The sequence below is a fragment of the Hylobates moloch genome, unplaced genomic scaffold, assembly GCF_009828535.3.
Source record: "Hylobates moloch isolate HMO894 unplaced genomic scaffold, HMol_V3 SCAFFOLD_6, whole genome shotgun sequence".
Taxonomy (NCBI): Eukaryota; Metazoa; Chordata; class Mammalia; order Primates; family Hylobatidae; genus Hylobates; species Hylobates moloch.
This window is the reverse complement of record NW_026652281.1, coordinates 103,342,620-103,355,160: the sequence shown is the minus strand read 5'-3', so window position 1 is coordinate 103,355,160 and position 12,541 is coordinate 103,342,620. Positions and strand designations below refer to the sequence as shown.

General features: G+C 51.2%; 1 protein-coding gene across 5 annotated transcripts in view; it reads left to right on the top strand.

The window, feature by feature from the left end:
* Nucleotides 1–12,541, top strand: part of RANBP10 (RAN binding protein 10) — an 87,791-nt gene that overhangs the window by 67,502 nt on the left and 7,748 nt on the right. For all 5 annotated transcript variants that reach the window (XM_058441121.1, XM_058441122.1, XM_032157688.2 and 2 more), the window contains 3 exons: nt 5,325–5,347; nt 8,280–8,464; nt 11,744–11,856. In XM_058441121.1, coding sequence (XP_058297104.1) covers nt 5,325–5,347; nt 8,280–8,464; nt 11,744–11,856 — 321 coding nt within the window. The remainder of the gene's footprint in view (nt 1–5,324; nt 5,348–8,279; nt 8,465–11,743; nt 11,857–12,541) is intronic.

The window sequence follows — 12,541 nt, the reverse complement described above, 5'->3', positions numbered from 1 at the left end:
ATGGTATAGTGAGGAGAGAACTGGCAGAACTCTACCAGCCCAGCTGCCAGCAGCTCTGCCAGGAAAGGGAGTTGGGCATTTTACTTGGAACCCAACTCCTAGAAGTCCCATTTCCCTTGGCTTGAGGGTCAGTAAAAAGGTGGCTGCAACTCTCCACATCCCCACATCCCCTCTATGACTTCTCCAGGAGATGAGCACAGCTAGTATCAGGGGACCTGAGTGGGAATTGGATTGCTGATGGCTGGGGCTGCATGCCTAGGAGCCAGCATTCCTCAACAGGGCAACTGGATGCCCCAACCAAGAGTTGGCCGGAAAGCCTTGGTAGCTAGGCAGCCAAGAACATAGCATAGACACTGCTAAGCTGACCTAGGTGCACATCAGAGAAACCCTCCTCTGAAATTGATGACCACCTAGCTGCAGTTGCTAGTGACCAGCTGGTGAGGAGCTAGTGGATAGAGGGTGGTCCAAGGCCTCAAGACAGCTCTTCACTCTCCGCTCTGCACTCTGATTCTGCAATTTCTTGGCTCTGGGTTCTGCTGTCAAAGTCCCAGGGGCCACTATTGTGGGCTCTCACTCTGTATCCAAGCCCTCCTTCACCTACCCCCTTGTATAGCTGCCTTCCTCACATCCCTCCAGCTTGCCCACATTTTGCTCACGGAAGGGGCAGACTCTACTGTTCCCTCTGCACCTGCATCCCTCTCCTTCAGGCCTTTCATGTGCACCAGGACCACCAAAGGGCCATGAGCTCTTTGTCAGTCAAGTCCCAAGGTCCCATAGAGAGCAGATGGCCATTTTAATGTCACCTCAAACCCTTAGGCTGTTTTTAGAAATCCATCTCCTTAGTGGATGCTTTTTATAGACCCCCATCCAAGACCTCACACATCTTGTAATTAAATTTCATCTGGTAGTATTCTGACTTTTTTTCCAGCCTGTCAACACCTTCTGTGTTCTTACTTGTTCTATCTCAAATATTTGATATCCTTTTCAGTGTTGTATTAATCTAAAATTTGTTGTTTGTGTTTATGTTTTCATGAAGATACTGTTAAAAAATATAGGAAGAAGAGAAGGTTAAGATTTGAGCCCTTCACTGTACAGTTGAGCTTGTCCTGGAAGACATCAGCCATTTAAGAATCACTAAGTTGGCCGAGCGCGGTGGCTCACGCCTGTATTCCCAGTACTTTGGGAGGCCGAGGTGGGCAGATCGCTTGAGCCCAGGAGTTCGAGATGAGCCTGGGCGAGTGGCGAGACCCCATCCCTATTTAAAAAAAAAAAAAAAATCACTTAGTTCCTGAAGCTTATATTTTTCCATTTTTTCCACATGGATATTATTGAGACCTTACTGAAAACGGGATATGGCCTGTCCTCTGCATTTTTAGATTACAAAATTTAATGGAAGAGCAGTGAAGTTGGAGTGACAGAATGCATGGTGAATCTTCTACTGTCTCTGTTTCCTTTTCCCAAGCCATCTTATCAATAATGTGCTTCAGAATCGAACCCTTCCCCACTTTACAGCAGCGGAATGATGTCTCCTGCCTCTGGCCTCCCTGCCCCTTTCCTCTGTCAACAGTCCTTGCCATATGTGCCATTGGTCAGTTGTCTGCGTAATTCTTAGTCATATGCCATCTCTCTTGCTGGAATCTGAGGGCCAGGTTTGCAGCTGTTTCTCTAGTCTTGTGCCAACAAATACTTGGTAGAAGGATGAAGGAATGAGTGAACGGAGATACAGACTGATGTCTCATTTGCAAGTGGTCCATGTGCTCACAGTCATTTCCACACAGCTCTGTGCTTTCCCACAAGGTCTTTATGTTCTCAGCCTCAGTGGTCCCTGACCTGTGTCTGTTTGGCTCTGGGTACTCCTTATCAGCAAGTTCAGCTATCCTGTTTGCATCCTGGATCTTTGCCTGAACCTTCTTCCCGTGGGCCAACTGAGATCTTGCCATCAAAGTAACGTTGCAGGCTGGAGGAGCAGTGTTGCCCTTGTCCAGTGCAGTAGTGGGTGGAGTAGCGTCTTTCCTCATTTTCCTGGAAGCACCTCAAGGCCTTATCCTTCCTGGGTGCCATTGTGAGGCAGAGTTGGGCAAGCCTGGGTAGGTCATCCCCTGACCAAAAGTGGGGCAGTTGCCTCACCCTGTGGCATTACCGCAGCTGACTTATACCTAGACCTCAGAGTTCATGAAGTAGCTTTCACAGAATGTCTCATTTTCTCCCTTTTTCCTTGAAGTCGAGATATCGATATTATTATTTTTTTTTTTCAGATGAGCTCAGAGCGGTTGGGTTACTTGCCAAAGGTCACACTACATATAACTTACGGAGCTTGGACTCCCTTTTTCCAGGCTTCTTGGGGACTCCTCCATGAGCCCTGGAGTAAGCAATATCCTGGCCATGCTGAGATCTATGAGGGCAGCTCCTGGGCAGACCTGGAGGGTGGACATTGGGGTCTCCTCCTGGGTACAGAGAAATTTCCGGATTCAGTCCTGCCAGCATGCCAGAGTCATGCCGACTGTGCATGTGGGGCCCAAAAGTGGCCTCAGACAGGCAGACCATGCGGCTTATGAGTGTCCCTCAGTGAGAAGCAAACAAAATAGCCGAACAAAGAATATAAACCATCTCTCTGCATCTTGGTTTTTTCATATGTGAACTAGTGTCAGAGGTAGTATATATCTTCCAAGGTTGTTCTGAGGATTGAATGGTGCCTTATAAGATACTCAGTCCAGTGCCCATCATAGAAGAAGCATGTGGTATGTGCTGGCTGGCATGATTCCGGCCAGGTTTCTGGGAGACCTGTTGTCAGACCCTCACCTGTTCTATTTTGCAGGGCTTCAGTTTCTTTTCTGGGCAGGGGTTGGTGTAGCAGACTGGAGATCTCTAAGGAATCAGCAGTTTGAAAACCTCAGAGGCCAAAAGCTCAGGAGCTTCTGGGAGATAAGACTTTATCGGCCAGACGCGGTGGCTCACACCTGTAATCCCAGCACTTTGGGAGGCTGAGACAGGTGGATCATGAGGTCAGGAGATCGAGACCATCATGGCTAACACGGTGAAACCCCGTCTCCACTAAAAATACAAAAAAAAAAATTAGCCGGGCATGATGGCGGGCGCTTGTAGTCCCAGCTACTTGGGAGGCTGAGGCAGGAGAATGGCGTGAACCTGGGAGGTGGAGCTTGCAGTGAGCTGAGATCACGCCACTGCACTCCAGCCTGGGGGACAGAGCAAGACTCTGTCTCAAAAAAAAATGGCGTGAACCTGGGAGGCGGAGCTTGCAGTGAGCCGAGATCACGCCACTGCACTCCAGCCTGGGCGACAGAGCTAGACTCCGTCTCAAAAAAAAAAAAAAAAAAAAAAAAAAAAAAAAAACTTTATCTGAAAAATGAGAGGGCTTTGAGTCCTTGGGAGAGCCTCCACTGATCCTGAGTCATTTGTCATTTCTCAGTCTGAAGAACATGGGTGCTCTGGTGGCCTGCTTATATAGTTGGGGTCCCACTCCCCTCTACCCTCACTTCCAATTCAGAGCTGAGGTCCCTAGAAATGCAGCCACTTCTCTTGGCAGGAGGGTTTTTGACAAGCTGTTTTTTGTTTTTTGTTTTTTTGGGACAGGGTCTTGCTCTGTCACCCAAGCTGGAACCCAGTGGCACAATCATACTAGCTCACTGCAGCCTCAACCTGCAGGGCTCAAGTGGTCCTCCTGCCTCAGCCTCCCAAGTCGCTGGGACCACAGCTAATTTTATATATTTTGTAGAGATGGAGCCTCGCTATGTTGCCCATGCTGGTCTTGTACTCCTGTTTTCAAGAGATCCTCCCACACAGGCCATTGTTAACCTGGACTTTGCCAGCTTGGAACCTCTGAGGACTCTGACTGCGTATGGACTGGAGATAGGCAGCTGCCACCCTCCCTGTTTCCACTTCTCTGTCAGCTTGGAGATGACATTGGAGCATTGGACAAGGAACGAATCCAGCCCCACCACTTTTGCTAGCTTTATGACTATTGGCAAATTGTCGAACCTCTGAGGCTATTTTTCTCCTTTGTAAAATGGGATAATCCTGCTTCCCAGAGTTGGCGTAAGGATCAGATGAAGTAATGGATGGAAAAGGGGCGAGGCTCGGTAGCTCACGCCTGTAATCCCAGCACTTTGGGAGGCTGAGGCAGGCAGATCACTTGAGGTCAGGAGTTCAAGACCAGTCTGGCCAACATGGTGAAACCCCGTCTCTACCAAAAATACAAAAATATATATTAGCTGGACATGGTGGTATGTGCCTGTAGTCCCAGCTACTCGGGAGGCTGAGGCAGGAGAATTGCTTGAACTCAGGAAGCAGAGGTTGAAGTGAGCCAGGATTGTGCTACTGTACTCCAGCCTGGGAGACAGAGTGAGACCCTTCTCCAAAAAAGGATCTGGCATGCACAATAGGTTTCCATAAATATATGTTAAATCAAGAGAAGGATCAGGCCTGAAGGGCCGCAGGGGATAGATATTTTGGATTTAGTTCCTCTTAGCAGGCTTTCTTTGCAGGTGGAGGAGCTATGCACATACCTAAGCATCTGATTTCACTTCTGGCCAGGCCGCCAGTGAAGAGAAGGCCATGGCCTAATTAAAACTACCTAGCCCGGGGCCAGGCGCAGTGGCTCACGCCTGTAATCCTAGCACTTTGGGAGGCCAAGGTGGGCAGATCACAAGGTCAGGAGATTGAGACCATCCTGGCTAACATGGTGAAACCCCGTCTCTACTAAAAATACAAAAAATTGGCCCGGCGTGGTGGCGGGCGCCTGTATTCCCAGCTACTCGGGAGGCTGAGGCAGGAGAATGGCGTGAACCCAGGAGGCAGAGCTTGCAGTGAGCCGAGATCGCGCCACTGCACTCCAGCCTGGGCGACAGAGCGCGACTCCATCTCAAAAAAAAAAAAAAAAAAAAAAAAAACCTGCCCAGCTGGACCCAGTAGCTCACGCCTGTAATCCTAGTACTTTGGACTTTGGGAGGCTGAGGCAGGCAGATCACTTGAGGTCAGGGGTTCAAGACCAGACTGGCCAACATGGTGAAACACTGTCTCTACTAAAAATACAAAAATTAGCCAGGCGTGGTGGTGGGCACCTGTAATCTCAGCTACTCGGGAGGCTGAGGCCGGAGAATTGCTTGAACCGGGGGCAGAGGTTGCAGTGAGCCAAGATCGCACCACTGCACTCCAGCCTGGGCTACAGAGGGAGACTCTGTCTCAAAACAACAACAACAACAAACCAAAAAAACAACTACCCGGCCCTAGCACTGGCTCCACGATGGGGTGCAGAGGCAGAGTAGCCCCAGGGGCTGGCCCTGATGACTGTTCCTTTCCCTCCACAGGTATAGCCTTCACAGACCTCCCGGTGAGTACTACTATTGGGTCTTCCCCTCCTGGGTTTCTGGGGGCTGACTGGGATGGGGCACGGTGGTACCTGCAAGTGCAGGGTGTGGAGTCTGGTTCTTTCCCCAACCAGGGATGTGTGCCATGCTGTCAGCTTGAGGGTACCAGGAGGGGCACTTGCTGGCCTTCCTCTCTCTCCAGCAGCAAGGTCTGGTCTTCCTACGACTCTTAGCAGGTGACAGTAATTTGTGGCACTTCCAAAGGCAGCTGTGGGGCTCGGTGGGGGGGCGGGGGTAGGGTGGTGGAATGAAGATAGCTCCATGGCTCAGCTGGTCTAAGCCAGCTCTGTGTCAGCTGGGGTGCAGAGTGTAGGGAATTGTTCCTGAACTGTGAGGGAACCTAGTCCCTGTACATACCATCAGAGATCCCTGAGGAAAGCCAGTGCCCTAGGGGAACTCATCTGCTACTATCTAGGGCACCCTCAAGCCAGAGAGGTGAGCTTTGTGGGGTTTTCTCTTCTTAGAAAAGGATGGAGTTTTCTGGCCCGGCGCGGTGGCTCACGCCTGTAATCCCAGCACTTTGGGAGGCCAAGGCGGGCGAATCACGAGGTCAGGAGATCAAGATCGTCCTGGCTAACGGTGAAACCCCATCTCTACTAAAAATACAAAAAAAAATAGCCGGGTGTGGTTGCAGGCGCCTGTAGTCCCAGCTACTCGGGAGGCTGAGGCAGGAGAATGGCCTGAACCCGAGAGGCGGAGTTTGCAGTGAGCCGAGATCGTGCCACTGCATTCCAGCCTGGGCGACAGAGCGAGCCTCCGTCTCAAAAAATAATAATAATAATAAAAGAAAGGAAAGAAAAGAATGGAGTTTTCTGCTTGCTTAGTTCAGGGCGTGTCCTCACCTCCAGTCATCCTGCACCTGTACTCCAGTCTCTCTTTATTATGAGTCATCACAGGCCTAATCACATGCAGGGCCTCCACCCAGGATGCTGGGAGCCTGGCCTGGCTCTGTGTGTTCTGGCTAGGTTCTGGAAGGAAGGAAGGTTTGCTGACTCTGGTGGCTGCTTTGGGATCCCAGACACCCCAGTGATGCCCCAGGAAATGCCTTTGTGATACGGGCCTCTGAAGCCCAGACCATAGCACCCAGGGTCCTCTTAAAACCTCCAGTCCATGGCTCAGAATCCTTCCCTCTTACCTGGAAGCCCCAGAGAGGGGCTGTGGTCCTAGGCAAAGAGAACAGAATCAGGTGGAGAATGCTGACCCTGGCTAGGGAAGGGTCTTGTTATGGGGACGTGACATGAAATGACCACGCATGAGCATGGCCAGTATGCAGTCACATGCAAGAAGGTATGGGGGAAAGACATTGTAGGCAGTGATGGTCAGGGAAGGCTTGTTGGAGGAGGGGGGCCTTGCCTGTGGTGTGGAGGATGGTAGGGGAAAGAAAGGAAGCGAGAGGTCCTCTGTGTGCAGAGCCCATGGTGGGCTGAAGCCAGCATACAGGAAGAGGTCCCACACCTTGGGCAGGTACAAAAATGCATGGTTGGCCGGGTGCGCTGGCTCACGCCTGTGATCCCAGCACTTTGGGAGGCTGAGGTGGGCAGATCACCTGAGGTCGGGAGTTCAAGACCAGCCTGACCAACATGGAGAAACCCCATCTCTACTAAAAATACAAAATTAGCCGGGCGTGGTGGCGCATGCCTGTAATCCCAGCTACTCAGGAGGCTGAGGCAAGAGAATCGCTTGAACCCAGGAGGTGGAAGTTGCGATGAGCTGAAATTGCGCCATTGCACTCCAGCCTGGGCAACAAGAGCGAAACTCCGTCTCAAAAAAAAAAAAAAAGTGCATGATACTCAGGAAGGAACATGGCCTGAGCACGGAGGTGAAGAGTGGACTCAGGGCCCTGGGAAGACCATCTGCAGTGACAGTGGGGAGGAGGCTAGCGAGGCTCTGGACAGTAGCAGCAGGGAGCCACAGGAACCACCAAGTGAGGGAGGGACCGGACAAAAGCCAGTCATGGTAGAGGCTAGGTGGAAAGCAGGGAGCCCCACACCCTACTGGCCAGAAGATCCTCCTCTTAGCGAGCCTCTAACAGGAGGGGTAGCTTCTCTTCACCAGGGGTCTAGACCACCGGTTCCCTTTTGCTATGCTCCCCTCCTCCCTCCTTTCCTGCGTCATCCCATCTCTGCCTACCCCCTCGTGTATCTATCTTTTGTTTTTTTTGTTTTGTTTTGTTTTGAGACAGGGACTCACTCTTGTCACCAAGGCTGGGTTGCAGTGGCAGAATCACAGCTCACTGCAGCCTCAATTTCCTGGACTCAAGCCATCTTCCCACGTCAGCCTCCCGAGTAGCTGGGACCACAGGTGCATACCACCACACCTGGCTAATTTTTATTTTTTTATTTTTTGTAGAGACAGGGTCTCACTTTGTTGCCCAGACTGGTCTCGAAAACCTGGGCTCAAGCGATCCTCCTAAATTGGCCTCCCAAAGTGCTGGGATTACAGGCATGAGCCACCATGCCCAGCCTCATGTGTCTTATTTTTTTTTGTGGCAGAGAGATCCTTGGCCCTGGATCTTTCCAAGAGGAGCCATGACCCACCATTGCAGCAGACCTTCATGGGCACATCTGCAGGGTCGTGGAGCCCAGCCCATTTCTGTATGCTTTGGCTGAGTTCCAGAAAGGGCTCTTGGGCCTTGAGGACACAATGGCCTCTGATACAGGGCAGGACACTCTCCATGATGTGCCTTGCTTGCTTTTCTTTTGCTTTCTCCCCTCAAGCTTTGGGGCATAATGTCTCTGCTAGGGAGGTGGACAGAGGTGGCTCCACCCTGCCTCCTCCAGCCTTGCTGCAACTCTTCCAGCCCAAGCATGGGCCAGCAGCAGCCATGGAGGTGAGGTGAGGCCTTAGCACCCCACTGCCCTCAGGGCCTGACTGACATTTCATTCTCCTCCTCAGGCCAACCTCTACCCCACCGTAGGCCTGCAGACACCTGGGGAGATTGTGGACGCCAACTTTGGGCAGCAGCCCTTCCTGTTTGACATTGAGGACTACATGCGGGAGTGGCGTGCCAAGGTCCAGGGCACGGTCCACTGCTTCCCCATCAGTGCCCAGCTTGGCGAGTGGCAGGCAGTGCTGCAGAAGTGAGTGCCCTGCTCCCGCCCTTACCCACTCCCACCCCACCCCAGCCCACTTCACTCTAGGCCCCTGTAGAGCTACAAGCTGTTCTTACAAATTCCAGCGGGTGGATCCTTTCTGGGAAGCATTCCCAGGGCGATTCAGCCTGCAGCTCTCCTGCTTCTCTGTCGTCGGATGGACAGCTCCCACCGAGTTCTCCGGGCTGCTCCTAATTAAACCTTTGCCTCTCAGCCAGATTGGAGGCTCCTGTACATAAGATCACCAGCAGGGCTGTTTTCCTTCCCCAGGTCATTTTGCAGAGGATTTTGCAGAGGATGCCCTGTGGTCTCTTCCTCTGTGGACCCTTTTTCTACCATAGGGAGTATCCATGGTGCTGTGATTCTGGCCTGAGGCCACTTCACAGGGCCCAGCATCCAGCTGAGTCTCATTCGTCTATAGCAGTGGTGGAGGGAAGGGAGTTCTGCCTAGGACCAGCTGAGCTAGCTCCTTGGCTGATTAATTCCCAGACTGTCCTGGAAGCCAGTGTCGCTGAATTCCCAAGGGAGGCCAGCTTTGGGTTTCTCTTCCACTTGCCATCTGCAAGCCTGAGTGAGGCAGTGACCAGTACCCACTCTGCCAGGAGGTGGGTGTTAGCTTGGCTCCCAAGGATGGGCAGATGGGTATGGGGAAGGGCTGGGCTTCCACTACCTGTGGTCATTGCCCTGCAAAGGCACCAGGGTGCTAGGATCCCTGGGGTGGGGTTGGGGTGCACACTGGGTTCTTTGTGCAGCCTTTGTCCCTTGAGGCAGACCCCAAGGATGGGCTGAGGTAGGGGCTAGGTGGCCAGACCTTCCCCAGGAAAAACAGCATTGCTGCCTCTTGTTCACAGCCCCCCAGAGCAGATGACAAGGACTTCCTTGGATGGCCAGGACAGCGCCACTCCCATAGCAGGCTTGGTGGGATGGGCAAGAAGAGGGGTGAAGATGCCAAGTCTGTGTAGGGGAGGAACTGATACTCTTGAGTTTTCAGGGCCTAGGCTCAGCACATGGATATGTTTTTGCTTTGGGGTTTTTAAAAAAATACTGAGATGGGGTCGCGCTTTGTTGCCGAGGTCGGACTCCTGGGCTCAAGTGATCCTCCCACCTCAGCCTCCTGAGTAGCTGGCATCACAGGCCTGTGCTGCCATGTCTGGCATAGCACATAGGTGTTTTTGTTTACATGTGTGTATCCATGTGCTTGTATGTGTTCATATGTAGCATTTGCCAAAACCTGCATATAATTTGTGTACTGTGGTTTTACATAACTTCATTTAATGAATATTGATAATGGCTGTGTTATCACAGAGACAAATTTGTCACAAGCCTTTTGGCTGGCTTCCTCTAGTGGAAGGTCAGCTAATTTCCTCTCTTTTACTTGTGTAGGTAACCCTCTTGTAGATAAAGACTTTTTCATATTTACCCTTGTGTTTATAATAATAATATGGTGTAATAATAATAATTATATTTATTTTACTTTTTTCTGAGTCAGGATTTTACTCTATTGCCCAGGCGGAGTGCAGTGACACAGTCATGGCTCACTGCAGCATGGACCTCCTGAGCTCAAGCAATTCTTCTACCTCAGTCTCCTGAGTAGCTGGGACTGTAGGCATGCACCACCATGCCTGGCTAATTTTTTGTATTTTTTGTGGGGACAGGGTTTCGCCATGTTGCCCAGGTGGTCTCAAACTCCTGGGCTCAAGTGATTTGCCTGCCTCGGCCTCCCAAACTGTTGTGATTACAGGTGTGAGCCACCACACGCAGCCAATAATCTTTTTTTTTTTTTTTTTTTTTTTTTTTGAGACGGAGTCTCGCGTTGTCACCCAGGCTGGAGTGCAGTGGCGTAATCTCGGCTCACTGCAAACTCCACCTCCCAAGTTCAAGCCATTCTCCTGCCTCAGCCTCCCGAGTAGCTGGGACTACAGGCGCCCACCACTACGCCTGGGCGTAATTTTTTTTTGTATTTTTTTAGTAGAGACGGCATTCCACCGCATTAGCCAGGATGGTCTCAATCTCCTGACCTTGTGATCCGCCCGCGTCAGCCTCCCAAAGTCCTGGGATTACAGCCGTGAGCCACCGCGCCCAGCCATATTTTTAAAGTAGAGATGAGATCTTGCAGTGTTGGCCAGGCTGGTCTTGAACTCCTGGTCTCAAATGATCCTCCCGCCTTGTCCTCCCAAAGTTCTGGGATGACAGTCATGAGCCATCACGCCCAGCTGATAATTATTATTTATACTATAATATTGTGTAATATATCATTTCATAATAAGAAGTTTATTTATGGACTTCTTCCTGCCAGGTACTTTATGTGTATAATCTCATTTACCCCTTAAAGCTTGAGGGAACACACACCCAAACTTCTGTGCCTTCCACCTGACAACCCTTCAGACATTTGTGTTTAGAGTTACAGTAATGACATCAGACACATGTACACACCAAGGTATTCACTCCTGTACATATCAGATTTGAGGGTTCAGCCCCTGCTCTATATGTGTACACACATGTGCCACTGTTCAGCCAGCTTCTGCTGAGGTTAAATGGCTACTGGGAGTCAGACTTCTCCAGACCATTTCCCCAATGACTGTGTTCCCGTTGGCCCTGCTGCTGCCTATCTCTGCCTGGCAAAATCAGCCTGATTGCTTGGCTTCCTGGGCCCCTGATTTGTGGTGTATCATGGTGTAACTCTGGGTTGTGAGTTAGCTTCCCATCACTCACTCACTAGAGCTGGAACTGCTGAGGGCAGATTCACCTGGAGGGCTGAAATGCTTCTCTCAGGTACATGGCACAGCCTGCAGAGGGGCTCCTGTGTCTGTAGAAGGTGTGCATGTGGTATGCATCCTGTCTGGGAATCTGCCAGATTACCTGGCTAGCTGCAGTTTCAGGAAGCTATCAGTGAGACCATTGGCCTCTTAGGCTTGCTGCATTTCCCAAAGAGGCAGCCACCTGTGAGGAGTGTGCCTGTGTATGTACTTCTGTTATCGTACTCACTTACTTGTGGGCAGCATGTCTCAGAGAAACTGCAGCCACTCCTCTGAACTGTGGGCACAGATGTGGTGACCAGCCCCTCCGAAGCCTGACTTCATGACCGTGGGGCACCATGGGGGAAGTTTTCATTTTGTTTCAGCCCCCTTTATTTTCATTCTGTGGAGGTTACACCTCCAGGACATGTTTAGGGAGACCTCTGGGGGAGGTAATCTGTCCTGAGTCCATTGGGTAGTCAATGAGAAGTGCAGTTCTTGAGTGTCACCTGAAGCTCTTCCTTTCTTCTAGCATGGTCTCATCTTACCTCGTACATCATGGGTATTGTGCCACAGCCATGGCTTTTGCTCGAATGACTGAAACCCCAATTCAGGAAGAACAGGCGTCCATAAAGAACAGACAAAGTAAGGTTTATTCTACTTTCCCCTTTCCCTTCCTCACCTGTCCCTAACTCTGCTCTCTGGCTCATGTCAACCCTGGTTAACCTGTCAGGAGTCCATTCAGCTCTGGTCCTCATGACCAGCTTGCAGCCTGAGGCCATGTTCCTGTCCCACCTTCAAGATGGCACTGCCCAGATGGACAGCTGGCAGGATGGAGACGTCTCAGGGCAGCCTCCCTAATGCACATTCTGAAGGCTGGGCGCAGGCCAGGCCCTGGCATGGCTGGTTCCATTCCTCCATTTCCCCCCTGCTTGTTTCCTTCCCCCTGAATCCTGGATTCCTCTCAGCCTCCTGTTCATGGTCTTCCAGGAAGACTGTTTGCCTCTTACCAGACAAACTCTCTGCCTTTCTCACCATTTACTCAGCCTTAGTAGTTCTGCTTATTCCTAGCCAGAGAAGGGACTGAAGTGGTCAGATAGGGCAAAGCCAGTGCTCAATGGCTGCTGTGGGGGCACTACCCTCTGCTCCCCACCTCTGGTCTTGCCCTTTGCAGACAACCTAAAGTCCTCCCTTGGCCAGAGCTCTCCCAGTGTTGATGCTGGCCTGGATGCTATGTGTCTGGAGGCTCTTTCATGGAAGGAGGGTTATTGGAAAAGAGGAAAAAGAGCCCAGCGAGGAGCTAGAAGGAGAAAAGGAGAATGAGGGCGAG